The 23,554-nt window shown below is 56.8% G+C and overlaps 4 protein-coding genes across 4 annotated transcripts; all 4 read left to right on the top strand.

The window, feature by feature from the left end:
• Nucleotides 1-2,259: 2,259 nt before the first annotated feature.
• LOC141743203 (inositol 1,4,5-trisphosphate receptor-interacting protein-like 1) lies at nucleotides 2,260-3,797 on the top strand. The gene has a single exon (XM_074586931.1). The coding sequence runs from the start codon at nucleotides 2,260-2,262 to the stop codon at nucleotides 3,784-3,786; it is 1,527 nt and encodes a 508-aa protein (XP_074443032.1). The 3' UTR covers nucleotides 3,787-3,797.
• A 4,115-nt stretch (nucleotides 3,798-7,912) lies between these two features.
• LOC141743202 (inositol 1,4,5-trisphosphate receptor-interacting protein-like 1) lies at nucleotides 7,913-9,439 on the top strand. Its single transcript, XM_074586929.1, has one exon. It carries the CDS (start codon nucleotides 7,913-7,915, stop codon nucleotides 9,437-9,439), a length of 1,527 nt encoding a protein of 508 aa, XP_074443030.1.
• A 4,127-nt stretch (nucleotides 9,440-13,566) lies between these two features.
• On the top strand, nucleotides 13,567-15,104 carry LOC141743201 (inositol 1,4,5-trisphosphate receptor-interacting protein-like 1). Its single transcript, XM_074586928.1, has one exon. The coding sequence runs from the start codon at nucleotides 13,567-13,569 to the stop codon at nucleotides 15,091-15,093; it is 1,527 nt and encodes a 508-aa protein (XP_074443029.1). The 3' UTR covers nucleotides 15,094-15,104.
• Nucleotides 15,105-19,219: 4,115 nt separating this feature from the next.
• On the top strand, nucleotides 19,220-20,864 carry LOC141743200 (inositol 1,4,5-trisphosphate receptor-interacting protein-like 1). The gene has a single exon (XM_074586927.1). It carries the CDS (start codon nucleotides 19,220-19,222, stop codon nucleotides 20,744-20,746), a length of 1,527 nt encoding a protein of 508 aa, XP_074443028.1. The 3' UTR covers nucleotides 20,747-20,864.
• The last annotated feature ends 2,690 nt before the right edge of the window (nucleotides 20,865-23,554 follow it).

Below are 23,554 nucleotides of genomic sequence, written 5' to 3'. Positions count from 1 at the left end.
GGATTGGGGAATTCAGGGCATGGGAGTAACGGACAGGATCCAGGAAAAGTCAAGCCGGCAGAGTTGAGCCACCCACCCGCATTAGAACCTGTGCCACTAGGAAAGCACGCAAGGTATTAGCAATTGGAGATTCCTTACTGGGAGGCGCTGAAGCAGCTCTTTGCCGTCCAGACAATTTCTCCAGAGAAGTTTGCTGCCCACCAGGAGCTCACACTCGGGACGTCACTGAGAGGCTGCCAAGACCTGAACCCTGCAGGTTATCACCCACTCCTACTACACGATGTAGGGTCTGACGACACTGTGACGAGGCAACTTAGAACCATCCAAAGAGACTGTATGTTCCTTGGAGCAATGTTCAAAGGACGAGGAGCAGAGGTGGTGTTCTCCTCTCTCCTCCCAGTCAGAGGAAGGGGTTCAGGAAGGAGGAGGCAAATTGAACAGGTGAATGCCTGGCTGCACAGCTGCTGCTCAAGCTTCTGTGATTGTGGATCACAGAAAAAGCTGCTGGCTCCTGTGATCGTGGATCAATGTTGGAGAAGCTGGATCTGTTGGGAGCTGATGGCATTCCCCTGACCTCATACTGCAGGGAAAAAGAGGGGAGAATGGGCGACACAGAAAGGAAAGGGAAATGCCCGCGCAGCAGCCCTCTGCCAACAGCAGCAGCGTGCTCCTCGCAATGGTCTCCCCAGCACAGCAGCCGGTGAAGACCGTGGCGGCTGCAAAGATGATTTTTGCACTGCTTTCCCTTCACACTGTCATGACTGTGGTGGTGATTTGACAAGGGCCAAGAAACTCCCTGGCAGCTCTGGCTGGGCAGGGACCAAGTGAGAGGAACCGCTGAGGTGTTTCCACGTGTTCACCGGGATCAAGGCAAAGCATCTGCCCATCCCAGACACTCCTTGGGGAGTTGGTGCCACAGAACAGAACGTGCTGGACATGGAGAAGCTGGAGAAGCATGGAGAAGCTGCAACCCCCAAAGAGGGAGTTGCTCGTTAGGAAATCTCCACCCGCACCCCCAACATCACCCTTGGGAAATGGCTCCTTGGAAGCAGTGTCCTCTCGCCGTGGCACAGTTGGAACAGAGGTCCTGCTATCGACAGGCCCCATCCCACCACCAGGATATGCACCACCACCCACCCATCAGTGTCATGAAGGCACCGAGAGCACACCCACCATCGCAAGCTCAGAGGCCAGCACCAAGGCAGCCGATTCCATCACTCAGGATGGGATCTCAAGGAGCAAGTAAAGCATCCACAGGCCACAATGCCCCTTTTTATGTTTGCTAAGGGTTTGGGGCTGCTTCTGTGATGGTGTGGTCCCCGCCAGGCACCATCGTGACCTTTATAGCCCATAACCCTGCCCAAGCAATAACCACCTGTGGTGGTCACAATGGGTGCATCTGGTCATGATGGTGGCATCCGGGGCTCCAAGGTGGTTTTGGGGAGTCAGATAAAAACACAATAGCCAAGGACCAACTTAAGCAATGCTGGTACTCTGGTCAATATGCAAATAGGGCTACAGGGCAACCATCTTACCCCCATAAACAGTCAACCCCCCAAGAGCCTTTGTAATTCTCCTGCACGGCAGCATCTCCCCTTAAGTAGCAACGCCTCTCAAGATTACTTCTCGAGATGCAGAGATTCCTTGACACAACAGATCCTGGGTAAGTGACTAACAGCACGCTAAACTCTGAGATCTCAGCTAAGCGATACAAAGGATTGATTGGGAAGATACAGTCCTTTTGATATAAACCCTTGACCAGGTCTGGGACTGGATACAGCTGCCCCTGGACTCCTCTCTGAGAAGGAGTTTGGAAAGCAGGAGGGTCCTCTCTGAACCTCCTGATTCCACGGGAGGCTCTCCCTCACAGTTCTGACTGACCCTGCCCTCCATGCAGTAAATGACCGATTGCACCTCGCCATCGAATCTTGTCGAAACACAGTCGCATTGACCATCAAACGCTGCCGCTGAGCCAGGGTGGGGGGTGCCCAAGGGCAGGGCTGGCTGCCGGCCTGTGATGCGCTCTGTCGCCTGGGACACCACAGGGGATGCGTCACAATGGGGGGCAGCTATAAAAGGCGCCAGCAGCAGCGCTGCCCCAGTACGGCCTGGGCTAGCGGTGAGTGGGCTGGCGGGGGGAGGCTGGGCTGGACCAGGGCCGGGGCAGAAATGCCGGCCCCCGCGGGGTGGGTTCTCACCCAGCATCGAGGGCCCAGCCACTGGCCCCTGGGCTGGGCACAGGCCTTACTCCTACAGGCTATGGCTGCAATAAGGGTCCTCGCCTTGCTTGTGCTAAGCATCTTCCGGCTCCTGCCAATGGTTGGCGATGAGCTGGACAAGGCCATGCGCGAGCATGTGCAGCAGCGTGTGGAGCATCTGATGGCTCGGATGACTTGGCTGCTGCAGGAGCTGGAGCAGAGGAGCCTGGAGCAGAGGAGCCAGAAGCCAGCCTTTGCCTGGGGAGGCCTCGTCTTTGCTGCCTTGCAGCAGTGGCAGTTCTGGGCGATTGCTGGAGTCCCAGTCCTGCTCTTCAGGCTCTGCTGGTGGCGCCGGAAAAGGAGGCGACAGCCAGAGATCGGCCATGAAGAGGAGAGCTCCAGCAGCAGCACAGAGCTGGAGGAGGATGAAAGTGAAGAAGAAGATGCTGATGATTATCAGAGGTGTCTGCTGAATTCTATCACAAAGCGCATCCGATTGTCAGTGAAGAGCATGGCCTACAGGAGACAGGTGGTGGAAGAGCTGGCGAGCGACCTCCTCACTGTCTTACAAGGACGCTTGTCAAATAGTTTCTTCCCGGCGCTGCAGCCAGCCATCGGGGTGGGCAGCGCCTTTGAAGGTTGGAGTCCCGCTGGGCATGATGCTGTCTACCACCTGCTTGTGCCCATGAAGCCCCCCCGGGGGCACACCTTCCACCTGGAGCTGGGCGCTGCGGGGGAGATGCCGGCAAAGAACTGCGTCCGCGTGGAGCTGGAGTGCACCTGCACCAGGGACCAAGGCATGGAGAACGTGCTGTGCTTCCTCCACCAACCTGAGGAGGGGCTAGGCAGAAATCAGGTTTTGAGCTTCCTAGGCATCCTCTGCACCGGCTCCTACCTAGATATCGAGAAGACTGCCCGCTGGTTCCAGAAGTTGGTGAGGTCAGCCTGGCGGGAGATGCCTCAGTCGCGTCTCTACACTATGAAGGTGCTGCCTTCCAGCCGCTCCTGCAAGCTGCAGCTGACAAACGCCTCCGGGAGATCCCTCTTCATTGAGATGATGTTTGGGGTGCAGCGAGGCGACTCGGACATCTTCCTGAGCAGCCAGACTGCAGAAGCCGCCTTCACCCCAAGCACCACGTGGGCAGAGACCTACGATGTGGCAGAGGCAAAGTTCTTCAGGCACGTGGCCAGGCAGGCCCCGCGTGACACCTCCCACCTCCAATGCCTGCAGCTCTGCGCTGGTAGCCTGGTGGGCACAGGCTTTTCCTCTGATGTCTTCAAAACGGTTGTGATGCACCTCCTGAACACCATACCCCCGTCAAGCTGGAGAAGGAGGGAATTCCTGATGCGGCTGCAGGATATCATGTGGTACCTGCACGGCTGCTTGGAGGAAAAACGCCTGCACCACTTCTTCTTTGGTAATGAGAACATGCCTGAGGACATCGTCTTGCCCGCAGCCTTCCAAGCGGCTGAGCCAATCAACCTCTTCCAGTGCCTGCTGCAGGATCCAGCTGCCCACGCCAAGGCACTGCATGACTTTGAGGAAGTGCAAGGTCGGCTCACAAGACTGGTCTTCTGCGGAGACTGAAAGAGGTCTTCCCGGACAGAGCTGGGTTTGTGTCCCCTTGACTGCCCGTGCATCTTTGAAGAGCATCCCTTCCTTCTAGGAGCTCTACTTTGCGCAAAGTTGACAATAAAGAGTGTGTTTGAACAAAAGCTGCATCTCTGAGTGAGTGCGCATCAGTTTTTTGGGGAATGCGGGCACAGGGGGCTGAGTGCTGATGTGGTGGGCTCTGGTTTCGCTGATTCTCTAGCTACGGCTCCCCATCCTGCCTGTGCTCCTGCACTGGGGCAATGGGAATAATTTGTTACCCTCCACAGCTGGGCACATTGCCTGGGTGGCTCCGCAGGGAGGGAGCCTGACGTGGCTTCCTTGGGGGCCATACACAAAGCAAGCCCTGGGAGCGCCATAGCATTGCCCTCGGGTGACCCCAGCGAGGTGGGAATGACGCGGGCCGAGTGGGGAGCCCTTTGCACGGGGGACGAGTGCCACGACGGCAGAGCGGGGCTCTGGCGGCTCTGGCTCCTGTACCAGCATGAGACTCATGCTCCACACCCTCTCGTCACCTCAAGCTTGGGTTCCCACCACTTTAACACGGGAGACTTAACACGTGCAGCAAGGTTAAAGAAAGCTTTTGAGATGCCTCCAATTCCAGGCATGCACTGGCGCAGTCCGTGCCACGTTTCTGAGAAGCAGTGGCCTGGCAGCAGCCATGGCGGCAGGAGAGCTGCACTCATCCCTGTCTTTGGGACACCTCTAGTGGAAATCCAAGGATGGTCTATGGGAGAAGATTTGGAAGATCTTCGATAGTTATCACGTCAAAAGAACTGCCCGTGTCTGAGTGCTAAAGAAGCCCAACGGGTGCCTGGTGCCCATCAGCCCAAGGGACGTGGCTTTTCCGGGCTCTGCGAGGGCCGTGCTGTTTTAAAACCAACTCTTGCCTTTTATCACAGCAGACCTAGTTGGGGCCAGCTCTGCTGTCTGTCTCTCCTGGCCCCGGGCTCTGAGCTTCTCCTCCGAGCCCAATCTGAGAGCAAAATGCCAGCTCCTCTCAGAAGCACCGCCCCAGGGTGTAGCGAGAGGTGCAGTGAGTCACTGAGTGTCTGCCCAAGCCTTCACTGCCCGTGTTACACTGCTGATGTGCCTTCTGGAGAAGTGGACACCTTCACAGCTGCCTTGGATCAACGAGCCACCCGAACTAGCACTCTGCGCTGTCACTGTGAAGCTTCATGCTGGAACTCAGTCGCGTTGGGGGCAAGATGTCCCGCAGACGGGGTTCGGCCACTGAAAGCCTGCCACAGCCCTTGACATACTGCTTCACAAGGGTCTCTGCACAGTTCCCTCTGCCGCCAGGAGATCTCAGGCTTGCAAGATAGCTCTGGGGGGTGTCTGAGGGCATTTCTGTGCCCCTGACACCCTTGGGCTGTGTGTGGGAGGGACTGGCAGGTCGGCAGGTCCTGAGGCAGTTGGGGGGTGCTGGCTGTCCCCGCGGCCCCTTCCAACCGTGGGAGGGGTTTGGAAACCTTCACAACTGGCCTGTGCCAAGCCAGGAGAGAGGCTGGGATGCAAAGTACAGAAATTCAAGAGTAACGCTTTATTCATGCGCATGAGGTGTCCCGTTCAAATTGGCGCACCCTGAATGCGGTTTTACATGAGGTTCTTCTACCTCTCTCTACCATTCAGGTACAACATGATGTGGCCAATCCCTACTTAACACACGCATACTACAATTTTCAAAGCAGCTCTGATTCTGGGGCGTCGCCATCCATCTGCTTCTGTCTTGATCTGCACGACCCTGGGCTTGGTCTGGCTACAGCTCCTTCTCTCTGGTGCCAGGCAAGGGGAGGGTTTCACAGAGGTGGTAGAGGGGCTAGGATGCAGACATGATAGTCCGGGATTGGGGAATTCAGGGCATGGGAGTAACGGACAGGATCCAGGAAAAGTCAAGCCGGCAGAGTTGAGCCACCCACCCGCATTAGAACCTGTGCCACTAGGAAAGCACGCAAGGTATTAGCAATTGGAGATTCCTTACTGGGAGGCGCTGAAGCAGCTCTTTGCCGTCCAGACAATTTCTCCAGAGAAGTTTGCTGCCCACCAGGAGCTCACACTCGGGACGTCACTGAGAGGCTGCCAAGACCTGAACCCTGCAGGTTATCACCCACTCCTACTACACGATGTAGGGTCTGACGACACTGTGACGAGGCAACTTAGAACCATCCAAAGAGACTGTATGTTCCTTGGAGCAATGTTCAAAGGACGAGGAGCAGAGGTGGTGTTCTCCTCTCTCCTCCCAGTCAGAGGAAGGGGTTCAGGAAGGAGGAGGCAAATTGAACAGGTGAATGCCTGGCTGCACAGCTGCTGCTCAAGCTTCTGTGATTGTGGATCACAGAAAAAGCTGCTGGCTCCTGTGATCGTGGATCAATGTTGGAGAAGCTGGATCTGTTGGGAGCTGATGGCATTCCCCTGACCTCATACTGCAGGGAAAAAGAGGGGAGAATGGGCGACACAGAAAGGAAAGGGAAATGCCCGCGCAGCAGCCCTCTGCCAACAGCGTCAGCGTGCTCCTCGCAATGGTCTCCCCAGCACAGCAGCCGGTGAAGACCGTGGCGGCTGCAAAGATGATTTTTGCACTGCTTTCCCTTCACACTGTCATGACTGTGGTGGTGATTTGACAAGGGCCAAGAAACTCCCTGGCAGCTCTGGCTGGGCAGGGACCAAGTGAGAGGAACCGCTGAGGTGTTTCCACGTGTTCACCGGGATCAAGGCAAAGCATCTGCCCATCCCAGACACTCCTTGGGGAGTTGGTGCCACAGAACAGAACGTGCTGGACATGGAGAAGCTGGAGAAGCATGGAGAAGCTGCAACCCCCAAAGAGGGAGTTGCTCGTTGGGAAATCTCCACCCGCACCCCCAACATCACCCTTGGGAAATGGCTCCTTGGAAGCAGTGTCCTCTCGCCGTGGCACAGTTGGAACAGAGGTCCTGCTATCGACAGGCCCCATCCCACCACCAGGATATGCACCACCACCCACCCATCAGTGTCATGAAGGCACCGAGAGCACACCCACCATCGCAAGCTCAGAGGCCAGCACCAAGGCAGCCGATTCCATCACTCAGGATGGGATCTCAAGGAGCAAGTAAAGCATCCACAGGCCACAATGCCCCTTTTTATGTTTGCTAAGGGTTTGGGGCTGCTTCTGTGATGGTGTGGTCCCCGCCAGGCACCATCGTGACCTTTATAGCCCATAACCCTGCCCAAGCAATAACCACCTGTGGTGGTCACAATGGGTGCATCTGGTCATGATGGTGGCATCCGGGGCTCCAAGGTGGTTTTGGGGAGTCAGATAAAAACACAATAGCCAAGGACCAACTTAAGCAATGCTGGTACTCTGGTCAATATGCAAATAGGGCTACAGGGCAACCATCTTACCCCCATAAACAGTCAACCCCCCAAGAGCCTTTGTAATTCTCCTGCACGGCAGCATCTCCCCTTAAGTAGCAACGCCTCTCAAGATTACTTCTCGAGATGCAGAGATTCCTTGACACAACAGATCCTGGGTTAGTGACGAACAGCACGCTAAACTCTGAAATCTCAGCTAAGCGATACAAAGGATTGATTGGGAAGATACAGTCCTTTTGACATAAACCCTTGACCAGGTCTGGGACTGGATACAGCTGCCCCTGGACTCCTCTCTGAGAAGGAGTTTGGAAAGCAGGAGGGTCCTCTCTGAACCTCCTGATTCCACGGGAGGCTCTCCCTCACAGTTCTGACTGACCCTGCCCTCCATGCAGTAAATGACCGATTGCACCTCGCCATCGAATCTTGTCGAAACACAGTCGCATTGACCATCAAACGCTGCCGCTGAGCCGGGGTGGGGGGTGCCCAAGGGCAGGGCTGGCTGCCGGCCTGTGATGCGCTCTGTCGCCTGGGACACCACAGGGGATGCGTCACAATGGGGGGCAGCTATAAAAGGCGCCAGCAGCAGCGCTGCCCCAGTACGGCCTGGGCTAGCGGTGAGTGGGCTGGCGGGGGGAGGCTGGGCTGGACCAGGGCCGGGGCAGAAATGCCAGCCCCCGCGGGGTGGGTTCTCACCCAGCATCGAGGGCCCAGCCACTGGCCCTTGGGCTGGGCACAGGCCTTACTCCTACAGGCTATGGCTGCAATAAGGGTCCTCGCCTTGCTTGTGCTAAGCATCTTCCAGCTCCTGCCAATGGTTGGCGATGAGCTGGACGAGGCCATGCGCGAGCATGTGCAGCAGCGTGTGGAGCATCTGATGGCTCAGATGACTTGGCTGCTGCAGGAGCTGGAGCAGAGGAGCCTGGAGCAGAGGAGCAAGAAGCCAGCCTTTGCCTGGGGAGGCCTCATCTTTGCTGCCTTGCAGCAGTGGCAGTTCTGGGCGATTGCTGGAGTCCCAGTCCTGCTCTTCAGGCTCTGCTGGTGGCGCCGGAAAAGGAGGCGACAGCCAGAGATCGGCCATGAAGAGGAGAGCTCCAGCAGCAGCACAGAGCTGGAGGAGGATGAAAGTGAAGAAGAAGATGCTGATGATTATCAGAGGTGTCTGCTGAATTCTATCACAAAGCGCATCCGATTGTCAGTGAAGAGCATGGCCTACAGGAGACAGGTGGTGGAAGAGCTGGCGAGCGACCTCCTCACTGTCTTACAAGGACGCTTGTCAAATAGTTTCTTCCCGGCGCTGCAGCCAGCCATCGGGGTGGGCAGCGCCTTTGAAGGTTGGAGTCCCGCTGGGCATGATGCTGTCTACCACCTGCTTGTGCCCATGAAGCCCCCCCGGGGGCACACCTTCCACCTGGAGCTGGGCGCTGCGGGGGAGATGCCGGCAAAGAACTGCGTCCGCGTGGAGCTGGAGTGCACCTGCACCAGGGACCAAGGCATGGAGAACGTGCTGTGCTTCCTCCACCAACCTGAGGAGGGGCTAGGCAGAAATCAGGTTTTGAGCTTCCTAGGCATCCTCTGCACCGGCTCCTACCTAGATATCGAGAAGACTGCCCGCTGGTTCCAGAAGTTGGTGAGGTTAGCCTGGCGGGAGATGCCTCAGTCGCGTCTCTACACTATGAAGGTGCTGCCTTCCAGCCGCTCCTGCAAGCTGCAGCTGACAAACGCCTCCGGGAGATCCCTCTTCATTGAGATGATGTTTGGGGTGCAGCGAGGCGACTCGGACATCTTCCTGAGCAGCCAGACTGCAGAAGCCGCCTTCACCCCAAGCACCACGTGGGCAGAGACCTACGATGTGGCAGAGGCAAAGTTCTTCAGGCACGTGGCCAGGCAGGCCCCGCGTGACACCTCCCACCTCAAATGCCTGCAGCTCTGCGCTGGTAGCCTGGTGGGCACAGGCTTTTCCTCTGATGTCTTCAAAACGGTTGTGATGCACCTCCTGAACACCATACCCCCGTCAAGCTGGAGAAGGAGGGAATTCCTGATGCGGCTGCAGGATATCATGTGGTACCTGCACGGCTGCTTGGAGGAAAAACGCCTGCACCACTTCTTCTTTGGTAATGAGAACATGCCTGAGGACATCGTCTTGCCCGCAGCCTTCCAAGCGGCTGAGCCAATCAACCTCTTCCAGTGCCTGCTGCAGGATCCAGCTGCCCACGCCAAGGCACTGCATGACTTTGAGGAAGTGCAAGGTCGGCTCACAAGACTGGTCTTCTGCAGAGACTGAAAGAGGTCTTCCCGGACAGAGCTGGGTTTGTGTCCCCTTGACTGCCCGTGCATCTTTGAAGAGCATCCCTTCCTTCTAGGAGCTCTACTTTGCGCAAAGTTGACAATAAAGAGTGTGTTTGAACAAAAGCTGCATCTCTGAGTGAGTGCGCATCAGTTTTTTGGGGAATGCGGGCACAGGGGGCTGAGTGCTGATGTGGTGGGCTCTGGTTTCACTGATTCTCTAGCTACGGCTCCCCATCCTGCCTGTGCTCCTGCACTGGGGCAATGGGAATAATTTGTCACCCTCCACAGCTGGGCACATTGCCTGGGTGGCTCCGCAGGGAGGGAGCCTGACGTGGCTTCCTTGGGGGCCATACACAAAGCAAGCCCTGGGAGCGCCATAGCATTGCCCTCGGGTGACCCCAGCGAGGTGGGAATGACGCGGGCCGAGTGGGGAGCCCTTTGCACGGGGGACGAGTGCCACGACGGCAGAGCGGGGCTCTGGCGGCTCTGGCTCCTGTACCAGCATGAGACTCATGCTCCACACCCTCTCGTCACCTCAAGCTTGGGTTCCCACCACTTTAACACGGGAGACTTAACACGTGCAGCAAGGTTAAAGAAAGCTTTTGAGATGCCTCCAATTCCAGGCATGCACTGGCGCAGTCCGTGCCACGTTTCTGAGAAGCAGTGGCCTGGCAGCAGCCATGGCGGCAGGAGAGCTGCACTCATCCCTGTCTTTGGGACACCTCTAGTGGAAATCCAAGGATGGTCTATGGGAGAAGATTTGGAAGATCTTCGATAGTTATCACGTCAAAAGAACTGCCCGTGTCTGAGTGCTAAAGAAGCCCAACGGGTGCCTGGTGCCCATCAGCCCAAGGGACGTGGCTTTTCCGGGCTCTGCGAGGGCCGTGCTGTTTTAAAACCAACTCTTGCCTTTTATCACAGCAGACCTAGTTGGGGCCAGCTCTGCTGTCTGTCTCTCCTGGCCCCGGGCTCTGAGCTTCTCCTCCGAGCCCAATCTGAGAGCAAAATGCCAGCTCCTCTCAGAAGCACCGCCCCAGGGTGTAGCCAGTGGTGCAGCGAGTCACTGAGTGTCTGCCCAAGCCTTCACTGCCCGTGTTACACTGCTGATGTGCCTTCTGGAGAAGTGGACACCTTCACAGCTGCCTTGGATCAACGAGCCACCCGAACTAGCACTCTGCGCTGTCACTGTGAAGCTTCATGCTGGAACTCAGTCGCGTTGGGGGCAAGATGTCCTGCAGACGGGGTTCGGCCACTGAAAGCCTGCCACAGCCCTTGACATACTGCTTCACAAGGGTCTCTGCACAGTTCCCTCTGCCGCCAGGAGATCTCAGGCTTGCAAGATAGCTCTGGGGGGTGTCTGAGGGCATTTCTGTGCCCCTGACACCCTTGGGCTGTGTGTGGGAGGGACTGGCAGGTCGGCAGGTCCTGAGGCAGTTGGGGGGTGCTGGCTGTCCCCGCGGCCCCTTCCAACCGTGGGAGGGGTTTGGAAACCTTCACAACTGGCCTGTGCCAAGCCAGGAGAGAGGCTGGGATGCAAAGTACAGAAATTCAAGAGTAACGCTTTATTCATGCGCATGAGGTGTCCCGTTCAAATTGGCGCACCCTGAATGCGGTTTTACATGAGGTTCTTCTACCTCTCTCTACCATTCAGGTACAACATGATGTGGCCAATCCCTACTTAACACACGCATACTACAATTTTCAAAGCAGCTCTGATTCTGGGGCGTCGCCATCCATCTGCTTCTGTCTTGATCTGCACGACCCTGGGCTTGGTCTGGCTACAGCTCCTTCTCTCTGGTGCCAGGCAAGGGGAGGGTTTCACAGAGGTGGTAGAGGGGCTAGGATGCAGACATGATAGTCCGGGATTGGGGAATTCAGGGCATGGGAGTAACGGACAGGATTCAGGAAAAGTCAAGCCGGCAGAGTTGAGCCACCCACCCGCATTAGAACCTGTGCCACTAGGAAAGCACGCAAGGTATTAGCAATTGGAGATTCCTTACTGGGAGGCGCTGAAGCAGCTCTTTGCCGTCCAGACAATTTCTCCAGAGAAGTTTGCTGCCCACCAGGAGCTCACACTCGGGACGTCACTGAGAGGCTGCCAAGACCTGAACCCTGCAGGTTATCACCCACTCCTACTACACGATGTAGGGTCTGACGACACTGTGACGAGGCAACTTAGAACCATCCAAAGAGACTGTATGTTCCTTGGAGCAATGTTCAAAGGACGAGGAGCAGAGGTGGTGTTCTCCTCTCTCCTCCCAGTCAGAGGAAGGGGTTCAGGAAGGAGGAGGCAAATTGAACAGGTGAATGCCTGGCTGCACAGCTGCTGCTCAAGCTTCTGTGATTGTGGATCACAGAAAAAGCTGCTGGCTCCTGTGATCGTGGATCAATGTTGGAGAAGCTGGATCTGTTGGGAGCTGATGGCATTCCCCTGACCTCATACTGCAGGGAAAAAGAGGGGAGAATGGGCGACACAGAAAGGAAAGGGAAATGCCCGCGCAGCAGCCCTCTGCCAACAGCAGCAGCGTGCTCCTCGCAATGGTCTCCCCAGCACAGCAGCCGGTGAAGACCGTGGCGGCTGCAAAGATGATTTTTGCACTGCTTTCCCTTCACACTGTCATGACTGTGGTGGTGATTTGACAAGGGCCAAGAAACTCCCTGGCAGCTCTGGCTGGGCAGGGACCAAGTGAGAGGAACCGCTGAGGTGTTTCCACGTGTTCACCGGGATCAAGGCAAAGCATCTGCCCATCCCAGACACTCCTTGGGGAGTTGGTGCCACAGAACAGAACGTGCTGGACATGGAGAAGCTGGAGAAGCATGGAGAAGCTGCAACCCCCAAAGAGGGAGTTGCTCGTTGGGAAATCTCCACCCGCACCCCCAACATCACCCTTGGGAAATGGCTCCTTGGAAGCAGTGTCCTCTCGCCGTGGCACAGTTGGAACAGAGGTCCTGCTATCGACAGGCCCCATCCCACCACCAGGATATGCACCACCACCCACCCATCAGTGTCATGAAGGCACCGAGAGCACACCCACCATCGCAAGCTCAGAGGCCAGCACCAAGGCAGCCGATTCCATCACTCAGGATGGGATCTCAAGGAGCAAGTAAAGCATCCACAGGCCACAATGCCCCTTTTTATGTTTGCTAAGGGTTTGGGGCTGCTTCTGTGATGGTGTGGTCCCCGCCAGGCACCATCGTGACCTTTATAGCCCATAACCCTGCCCAAGCAATAACCACCTGTGGTGGTCACAATGGGTGCATCTGGTCATGATGGTGGCATCCGGGGCTCCAAGGTGGTTTTGGGGAGTCAGATAAAAACACAATAGCCAAGGACCAACTTAAGCAATGCTGGTACTCTGGTCAATATGCAAATAGGGCTACAGGGCAACCATCTTACCCCCATAAACAGTCAACCCCCCAAGAGCCTTTGTAATTCTCCTGCACGGCAGCATCTCCCCTTAAGTAGCAACGCCTCTCAAGATTACTTCTCGAGATGCAGAGATTCCTTGACACAACAGATCCTGGGTAAGTGACTAACAGCACGCTAAACTCTGAGATCTCAGCTAAGCAATACAAAGGATTGATTGGGAAGATACAGTCCTTTTGACATAAACCCTTGACCAGGTCTGGGACTGGATACAGCTGCCCCTGGACTCCTCTCTGAGAAGGAGTTTGGAAAGCAGGAGGGTCCTCTCTGAACCTCCTGATTCCACGGGAGGCTCTCCCTCACAGTTCTGACTGACCCTGCCCTCCATGCAGTAAATGACCGATTGCACCTCGCCATCGAATCTTGTCGAAACACAGTCGCATTGACCATCAAACGTCTGCCGCTGAGCCGGGGTGGGGGGTGCCCAAGGGCAGGGCTGGCTGCCGGCCTGTGATGCGCTCTGTCGCCTGGGACACCACAGGGGATGCGTCACAATGGGGGGCAGCTATAAAAGGCGCCAGCAGCAGCGCTGCCCCAGTACGGCCTGGGCTAGCGGTGAGTGGGCTGGCGGGGGGAGGCTGGGCTGGACCAGGGCCGGGGCAGAAATGCCGGCCCCCGCGGGGTGGGTTCTCACCCAGCATCGAGGGCCCAGCCACTGGCCCCTGGGCTGGGCACAGGCCTTACTCCTACAGGCTATGGCTGCAATAAGGGTCCTCGCCTTGCTTGTGCTAAGCATCTTCCGGCTCCTGCCAATGGTTGGCGATGAGCTGGACGAGGCCATGCGCGAGCATGTGCAGCAGCGTGTGGAGCATCTGATGGCTCAGATGACTTGGCTGCTGCAGGAGCTGGAGCAGAGGAGCCTGGAGCAGAGGAGCCAGAAGCCAGCCTTTGCCTGGGGAGGCCTCGTCTTTGCTGCCTTGCAGCAGTGGCAGTTCTGGGCGATTGCTGGAGTCCCAGTCCTGCTCTTCAGGCTCTGCTGGTGGCGCCGGAAAAGGAGGCGACAGCCAGAGATCGGCCATGAAGAGGAGAGCTCCAGCAGCAGCACAGAGCTGGAGGAGGATGAAAGTGAAGAAGAAGATGCTGATGATTATCAGAGGTGTCTGCTGAATTCTATCACAAAGCGCATCCGATTGTCAGTGAAGAGCATGGCCTACAGGAGACAGGTGGTGGAAGAGCTGGCGAGCGACCTCCTCACTGTCTTACAAGGACGCTTGTCAAATAGTTTCTTCCCGGCGCTGCAGCCAGCCATCGGGGTGGGCAGCGCCTTTGAAGGTTGGAGTCCCGCTGGGCATGATGCTGTCTACCACCTGCTTGTGCCCATGAAGCCCCCCCGGGGGCACACCTTCCACCTGGAGCTGGGCGCTGCGGGGGAGATGCCGGCAAAGAACTGCGTCCGCGTGGAGCTGGAGTGCACCTGCACCAGGGACCAAGGCATGGAGAACGTGCTGTGCTTCCTCCACCAACCTGAGGAGGGGCTAGGCAGAAATCAGGTTTTGAGCTTCCTAGGCATCCTCTGCACCGGCTCCTACCTAGATATCGAGAAGACTGCCCGCTGGTTCCAGAAGTTGGTGAGGTCAGCCTGGCGGGAGATGCCTCAGTCGCGTCTCTACACTATGAAGGTGCTGCCTTCCAGCCGCTCCTGCAAGCTGCAGCTGACAAACGCCTCCGGGAGATCCCTCTTCATTGAGATGATGTTTGGGGTGCAGCGAGGCGACTCGGACATCTTCCTGAGCAGCCAGACTGCAGAAGCCGCCTTCACCCCAAGCACCACGTGGGCAGAGACCTACGATGTGGCAGAGGCAAAGTTCTTCAGGCACGTGGCCAGGCAGGCCCCGCGTGACACCTCCCACCTCAAATGCCTGCAGCTCTGCGCTGGTAGCCTGGTGGGCACAGGCTTTTCCTCTGATGTCTTCAAAACGGTTGTGATGCACCTCCTGAACACCATACCCCCGTCAAGCTGGAGAAGGAGGGAATTCCTGATGCGGCTGCAGGATATCATGTGGTACCTGCACGGCTGCTTGGAGGAAAAACGCCTGCACCACTTCTTCTTTGGTAATGAGAACATGCCTGAGGACATCGTCTTGCCCGCAGCCTTCCAAGCGGCTGAGCCAATCAACCTCTTCCAGTGCCTGCTGCAGGATCCAGCTGCCCACGCCAAGGCACTGCATGACTTTGAGGAAGTGCAAGGTCGGCTCACAAGACTGGTCTTCTGCGGAGACTGAAAGAGGTCTTCCCGGACAGAGCTGGGTTTGTGTCCCCTTGACTGCCCGTGCATCTTTGAAGAGCATCCCTTCCTTCTAGGAGCTCTACTTTGCGCAAAGTTGACAATAAAGAGTGTGTTTGAACAAAAGCTGCATCTCTGAGTGAGTGCGCATCAGTTTTTTGGGGAATGCGGGCACAGGGGGCTGAGTGCTGATGTGGTGGGCTCTGGTTTCACTGATTCTCTAGCTACGGCTCCCCATCCTGCCTGTGCTCCTGCACTGGGGCAATGGGAATAATTTGTCACCCTCCACAGCTGGGCACATTGCCTGGGTGGCTCCGCAGGGAGGGAGCCTGACGTGGCTTCCTTGGGGGCCATACACAAAGCAAGCCCTGGGAGCGCCATAGCATTGCCCTCGGGTGACCCCAGCGAGGTGGGAATGACGCGGGCCGAGTGGGGAGCCCTTTGCACGGGGGACGAGTGCCACGACGGCAGAGCGGGGCTCTGGCGGCTCTGGCTCCTGTACCAGCATGAGACTCATGCTCCACACCCTCTCGTCACCTCAAGCTTGGGTTCCCACCACTTTAACACGGGAGACTTAACACGTGCAGCAAGGTTAAAGAAAGCTTTTGAGATGCCTCCAATTCCAGGCATGCACTGGCGCAGTCCGTGCCACGTTTCTGAGAAGCAGTGGCCTGGCAGCAGCCATGGCGGCAGGAGAGCTGCACTCATCCCTGTCTTTGGGACACCTCTAGTGGAAATCCAAGGATGGTCTATGGGAGAAGATTTGGAAGATCTTCGATAGTTATCACGTCAAAAGAACTGCCCGTGTCTGAGTGCTAAAGAAGCCCAACGGGTGCCTGGTGCCCATCAGCCCAAGGGACGTGGCTTTTCCGGGCTCTGCGAGGGCCGTGCTGTTTTAAAACCAACTCTTGCCTTTTATCACAGCAGACCTAGTTGGGGCCAGCTCTGCTGTCTGTCTCTCCTGGCCCCGGGCTCTGAGCTTCTCCTCCGAGCCCAATCTGAGAGCAAAATGCCAGCTCCTCTCAGAAGCACCGCCCCAGGGTGTAGCCAGTGGTGCAGCGAGTCACTGAGTGTCTGCCCAAGCCTTCACTGCCCGTGTTACACTGCTGATGTGCCTTCTGGAGAAGTGGACACCTTCACAGCTGCCTTGGATCAACGAGCCACCTGAACTAGCACTCTGCGCTGTCACTGTGAAGCTTCATGCTGGAACTCAGTCGCGTTGGGGGCAAGATGTCCTGCAGACGGGGTTCGGCCACTGAAAGCCTGCCACAGCCCTTGACATACTGCTTCACAAGGGTCTCTGCACAGTTCCCTCTGCCGCCAGGAGATCTCAGGCTTGCAAGATAGCTCTGGGGGGTGTCTGAGGGCATTTCTGTGCCCCTGACACCCTTGGGCTGTGTGTGGGAGGGACTGGCAGGTCGGCAGGTCCTGAGGCAGTTGGGGGGTGCTGGCTGTCCCCGCGGCCCCTTCCAACCATGGGAGGGGTTTGGAAACCTTCACAACTGGCCTGTGCCAAGCCAGGAGAGAGGCTGGGATGCAAAGTACAGAAATTCAAGAGTAACGCTTTATTCATGCGCATGAGGTGTCCCGTTCAAATTGGCGCACCCTGAATGCGGTTTTACATGAGGTTCTTCTACCTCTCTCTACCATTCAGGTACAACATGATGTGGCCAATCCCTACTTAACACACGCATACTACAATTTTCAAAGCAGCTCTGATTCTGGGGCGTCGCCATCCATCTGCTTCTGTCTTGATCTGCACGACCCTGGGCTTGGTCTGGCTACAGCTCCTTCTCTCTGGTGCCAGGCAAGGGGAGGGTTTCACAGAGGTGGTAGAGGGGCTAGGATGCAGACATGATAGTCCGGGATTGGGGAATTCAGGGCATGGGAGTAACGGACAGGATCCAGGAAAAGTCAAGCCGGCAGAGTTGAGCCACCCACCCGCATTAGAACCTGTGCCACTAGGAAAGCACGCAAGGTATTAGCAATTGGAGATTCCTTACTGGGAGGCGCTGAAGCAGCTCTTTGCCGTCCAGACAATTTCTCCAGAGAAGTTTGCTGCCCACCAGGAGCTCACACTCGGGACGTCACTGAGAGGCTGCCAAGACCTGAACCCTGCAGGTTATCACCCACTCCTACTACACGATGTAGGGTCTGACGACACTGTGACGAGGCAACTTAGAACCATCCAAAGAGACTGTATGTTCCTTGGAGCAATGTTCAAAGGACGAGGAGCAGAGGTGGTGTTCTCCTCTCTCCTCCCAGTCAGAGGAAGGGGTTCAGGAAGGAGGAGGCAAATTGAACAGGTGAATGCCTGGCTGCACAGCTGCTGCTCAAGCTTCTGTGATTGTGGATCACAGAAAAAGCTGCTGGCTCCTGTGATCGTGGATCAATGTTGGAGAAGCTGGATCTGTTGGGAGCTGATGGCATTCCCCTGACCTCATACTGCAGGGAAAAAGAGGGGAGAATGGGCGACACAGAAAGGAAAGGGAAATGCCCGCGCAGCAGCCCTCTGCCAACAGCAGCAGCGTGCTCCTCGCAATGGTCTCCCCAGCACAGCAGCCGGTGAAGACCGTGGCGGCTGCAAAGATGATTTTTGCACTGCTTTCCCTTCACACTGTCATGACTGTGGTGGTGATTTGACAAGGGCCAAGAAACTCCCTGGCAGCTCTGGCTGGGCAGGGACCAAGTGAGAGGAACCGCTGAGGTGTTTCCACGTGTTCACCGGGATCAAGGCAAAGCATCTGCCCATCCCAGACACTCCTTGGGGAGTTGGTGCCACAGAACAGAACGTGCTGGACATGGAGAAGCTGGAGAAGCATGGAGAAGCTGCAACCCCCAAAGAGGGAGTTGCTCATTGGGAAATCTCCACCCGCACCCCCAACATCACCCTTGGGAAATGGCTCCTTGGAAGCAGTGTCCTCTCACCGTGGCACAGTTGGAACAGAGGTCCTGCTATCGACAGGCCCCATCCCACCACCAGGATATGCACCACCACCCACCCATCAGTGTCATGAAGGCACCGAGAGCACACCCACCATCGCAAGCTCAGAGGCCAGCACCAAGGCAGCCGATTCCATCACTCAGGATGGGATCTCAAGGAGCAAGTAAAGCATCCACAGGCCACAATGCCCCTTTTTATGTTTGCTAAGCGTTTGGGGCTGCTTCTGTGATGGTGTGGTCCCCGCCAGGCACCATCGTGACCTTTATAGCCCATAACCCTGCCCAAGCAATAACCACCTGTGGTGGTCACAATGGGTGCATCTGGTCATGATGGTGGCATCCGGGGCTCCAAGGTGGTTTTGGGGAGTCAGATAAAAACACAATAGCCAAGGACCAACTTAAGCAATGCTGGTACTCTGGTCAATATGCAAATAGGGCTACAGGGCAACCATCTTACCCCCATAAATAGTCAACCCCCCAAGAGCCTTTGTAATTCTCCTGCACGGCAGCATCTCCCCTTAAGTAGCAACGCCTCTCAAGATTACTTCTCGAGATGCAGAGATTCCTTGACACAACAGATCCTGGGTAAGTGACTAACAGCACGCTAAACTCTGAGATCTCAGCTAAGCGATACAAAGGATTGATTGGGAAGATACAGTCCTTTTGACATAAACCCTTGACCAGGTCTGGGACTGGATACAGCTGCCCCTGGACTCCTCTCTGAGAAGGAGTTTGGAAAGCAGGAGGGTCCTCTCTGAACCTCCTGATTCCACGGGAGGCTCTCCCTCACAGTTCTGACTGACCCTGCCCTCCATGCAGTAAATGACCGATTGCACCTCGCCATCGAATCTTGTCGAAACACAGTCGCATTGACCATCAAACGCTGCCGCTGAGCCGGGGTGGGGGGTGCCCAAGGGCAGGGCTGGCTGCCGGCCTGTGATGCGCTCTGTCGCCTGGGACACCACAGGGGATGCGTCACAATGGGGGGCAGCTATAAAAGGCGCCAGCAGCAGCGCTGCCCCAGTACGGCCTGGGCTAGCGGTGAGTGGGCTGGCGGGGGGAGGCTGGGCTGGACCAGGGCCGGGGCAGAAATGCCAGCCCCCGCGGGGTGGGTTCTCACCCAGCATCGAGGGCCCAGCCACTGGCCCTTGGGCTGGGCACAGGCCTTACTCCTACAGGCTATGGCTGCAATAAGGGTCCTCGCCTTGCTTGTGCTAAGCATCTTCCAGCTCCTGCCAATGGTTGGCGATGAGCTGGACGAGGCCATGCGCAAGCATGTGCAGCAGCGTGTGGAGCATCTGATGGCTCAGATGACTTGGCTGCTGCAGGAGCTGGAGCAGAGGAGCCTGGAGCAGAGGAGCCAGAAGCCAGCCTTTGCCTGGGGAGGCCTCGTCTTTGCTGCCTTGCAGCAGTGGCAGTTCTGGGCGATTGCTGGAGTCCCAGTCCTGCTCTTCAGGCTCTGCTGGTGGCGCCGGAAAAGGAGGCGACAGCCAGAGATCAGCCATGAAGAGGAGAGCTCCAGCAGCAGCACAGAGCTGGAGGAGGATGAAAGTGAAGAAGAAGATGCTGATGATTATCAGAGGTGTCTGCTGAATTCTATCACAAAGCGCATCCGATTGTCAGTGAAGAGCATGGCCTACAGGAGACAGGTGGTGGAAGAGCTGGCGAGCGACCTCCTCACTGTCTTACAAGGACGCTTGTCAAATAGTTTCTTCCCGGCGCTGCAGCCAGCCATCGGGGTGGGCAGCGCCTTTGAAGGTTGGAGTCCCGCTGGGCATGATGCTGTCTACCGCCTGCTTGTGCCCATGAAGCCCCCCCGGGGGCACACCTTCCACCTGGAGCTGGGCGCTGCGGGGGAGATGCCGGCAAAGAACTGCGTCCGCGTGGAGCTGGAGTGCACCTGCACCAGGGACCAAGGCATGGAGAACGTGCTGTGCTTCCTCCACCAACCTGAGGAGGGGCTAGGCAGAAATCAGGTTTTGAGCTTCCTAGGCATCCTCTGCACCGGCTCCTACCTAGATATCGAGAAGACTGCCCGCTGGTTCCAGAAGTTGGTGAGGTCAGCCTGGCGGGAGATGCCTCAGTCGCGTCTCTACACTATGAAGGTTCTGCCTTCCAGCCGCTCCTGCAAGCTGCAGCTGACAAACGCCTCCGGGAGATCCCTCTTCATTGAGATGATGTTTGGGGTGCAGCGAGGCGACTCGGACATCTTCCTGAGCAGCCAGACTGCAGAAGCCGCCTTCACCCCAAGCACCACGTGGGCAGAGACCTACGATGTGGCAGAGGCAAAGTTCTTCAGGCACGTGGCCAGGCAGGCCCCGCGTGACACCTCCCACCTCCAATGCCTGCAGCTCTGCGCTGGTAGCCTGGTGGGCACAGGCTTTTCCTCTGATGTCTTGAAAACGGTTGTGATGCACCTCCTGAACACCATACCCCCGTCAAGCTGGAGAAGGAGGGAATTCCTGATGCGGCTGCAGGATATCATGTGGTACCTGCACGGCTGCTTGGAGGAAAAACGCCTGCACCACTTCTTCTTTGGTAATGAGAACATGCCTGAGGACATCGTCTTGCCCGCAGCCTTCCAAGCGGCTGAGCCAATCAACCTCTTCCAGTGCCTGCTGCAGGATCCAGCTGCCCACGCCAAGGCACTGCATGACTTTGAGGAAGTGCAAGGTCGGCTCACAAGACTGGTCTTCTGCGGAGACTGAAAGAGGTCTTCCCGGACAGAGCTGGGTTTGTGTCCCCTTGACTGCCCGTGCATCTTTGAAGAGCATCCCTTCCTTCTAGGAGCTCTACTTTGCGCAAAGTTGACAATAAAGAGTGTGTTTGAACAAAAGCTGCATCTCTGAGTGAGTGCGCATCAGTTTTTTGGGGAATGCGGGCACAGGGGGCTGAGTGCTGATGTGGTGGGCTCTGGTTTCGCTGATTCTCTAGCTACGGCTCCCCATCCTGCCTGTGCTCCTGCACTGGGGCAATGGGAATAATTTGTCACCCTCCACAGCTGGGCACATTGCCTGGGTGGCTCCGCAGGGAGGGAGCCTGACGTGGCTTCCTTGGGGGCCATACACAAAGCAAGCCCTGGGAGCGCCATAGCATTGCCCTCGGGTGACCCCAGCGAGGTGGGAATGACGCGGGCCGAGTGGGGAGCCCTTTGCACGGGGGACGAGTGCCACGACGGCAGAGCGGGGCTCTGGCGGCTCTGGCTCCTGTACCAGCATGAGACTCATGCTCCACACCCTCTCGTCACCTCAAGCTTGGGTTCCCACCACTTTAACACGGGAGACTTAACACGTGCAGCAAGGTTAAAGAAAGCTTTTGAGATGCCTCCAATTCCAGGCATGCACTGGCGCAGTCCGTGCCACGTTTCTGAGAAGCAGTGGCCTGGCAGCAGCCATGGCGGCAGGAGAGCTGCACTCATCCCTGTCTTTGGGACACCTCTAGTGGAAATCCAAGGATGGTCTATGGGAGAAGATTTGGAAGATCTTTGATAGTTATCACGTCAAAAGAACTGCCCGTGTCTGAGTGCTAAAGAAGCCCAACGGGTGCCTGGTGCCCATCAGCCCAAGGGACGTGGCTTTTCCGGGCTCTGCGAGGGCCGTGCTGTTTTAAAACCAACTCTTGCCTTTTATCACAGCAGACCTAGTTGGGGCCAGCTCTGCTGTCTGTCTCTCCTGGCCCGGGGCTCTGAGCTTCTCCTCCGAGCCCAATCTGAGAGCAATGCCAGCTCCTCTCAGAAGCACCGCCCCAGGGTGTAGCGAGAGGTGCAGCGAGTCACTGAGTGTCTGCCCAAGCCTTCACTGCCCGTGTTACACTGCTGATGTGCCTTCTGGAGAAGTGGACACCTTCACAGCTGCCTTGGATATACGAGCCACCCGAACTAGCACTCTGCGCTGTCACTGTGAAGCTTCATGCTGGAACTCAGTCGCGTTGGGGGCAAGATGTCCTGCAGATGGGGTTCGGCCACTGAAAGCCTGCCACAGCCCTTGACATACTGCTTCACAAGGGTCTCTGCACAGTTCCCTCTGCCGCCAGGAGATCTCAGGCTTGCAAGATAGCTCTGGGGGGTGTCTGAGGGCATTTCTGTGCCCCTGACACCCTTGGGCTGTGTGTGGGAGGGACTGGCAGGTCGGCAGGTCCTGAGGCAGTTGGGGGGTGCTGGCTGTCCCCGCGGCCCCTTCCAACCGTGGGAGGGGTTTGGAAACCTTCACAACTGGCCTGTGCCAAGCCAGGAGAGAGGCTGGGATGCAAAGTACAGAAATTCAAGAGTAACGCTTTATTCATGCGCATGAGGTGTCCCGTTCAAATTGGCGCACCCTGAATGCGGTTTTACATGAGGTTCTTCTACCTCTCTCTACCATTCAGGTACAACATGATGTGGCCAATCCCTACTTAACACACGCATACTACAATTTTCAAAGCAGCTCTGATTCTGGGGCGTCGCCATCCATCTGCTTCTGTCTTGATCTGCACGACCCTGGGCTTGGTCTGGCTACAGCTCCTTCTCTCTGGTGCCAGGCAAGGGGAGGGTTTCACAGAGGTGGTAGAGGGGCTAGGATGCAGACATGATAGTCCGGGATTGGGGAATTCAGGGCATGGGAGTAACGGACAGGATTCAGGAAAAGTCAAGCCGGCAGAGTTGAGCCACCCACCCGCATTAGAACCTGTGCCACTAGGAAAGCACGCAAGGTATTAGCAATTGGAGATTCCTTACTGGGAGGCGCTGAAGCAGCTCTTTGCCGTCCAGACAATTTCTCCAGAGAAGTTTGCTGCCCACCAGGAGCTCACACTCGGGACGTCACTGAGAGGCTGCCAAGACCTGAACCCTGCAGGTTATCACCCACTCCTACTACACGATGTAGGGTCTGACGACACTGTGACGAGGCAACTTAGAACCATCCAAAGAGACTGTATGTTCCTTGGAGCAATGTTCAAAGGACGAGGAGCAGAGGTGGTGTTCTCCTCTCTCCTCCCAGTCAGAGGAAGGGGTTCAGGAAGGAGGAGGCAAATTGAACAGGTGAATGCCTGGCTGCACAGCTGCTGCTCAAGCTTCTGTGATTGTGGATCACAGAAAAAGCTGCTGGCTCCTGTGATCGTGGATCAATGTTGGAGAAGCTGGATCTGTTGGGAGCTGATGGCATTCCCCTGACCTCATACTGCAGGGAAAAAGAGGGGAGAATGGGCGACACAGAAAGGAAAGGGAAATGCCCGCGCAGCAGCCCTCTGCCAACAGCAGCAGCGTGCTCCTCGCAATGGTCTCCCCAGCACAGCAGCCGGTGAAGACCGTGGCGGCTGCAAAGATGATTTTTGCACTGCTTTCCCTTCACACTGTCATGACTGTGGTGGTGATTTGACAAGGGCCAAGAAACTCCCTGGCAGCTCTGGCTGGGCAGGGACCAAGTGAGAGGAACCGCTGAGGTGTTTCCACGTGTTCACCGGGATCAAGGCAAAGCATCTGCCCATCCCAGACACTCCTTGGGGAGTTGGTGCCACAGAACAGAACGTGCTGGACATGGAGA

The sequence above is a fragment of the Larus michahellis genome, chromosome 4 (genome assembly GCF_964199755.1).
Source record: "Larus michahellis chromosome 4, bLarMic1.1, whole genome shotgun sequence".
Taxonomy (NCBI): domain Eukaryota; kingdom Metazoa; phylum Chordata; class Aves; order Charadriiformes; family Laridae; genus Larus; species Larus michahellis.
The sequence above is the reverse complement of the archived record's forward strand: the minus strand, read 5'-3'. Positions and strand labels throughout refer to the sequence as shown.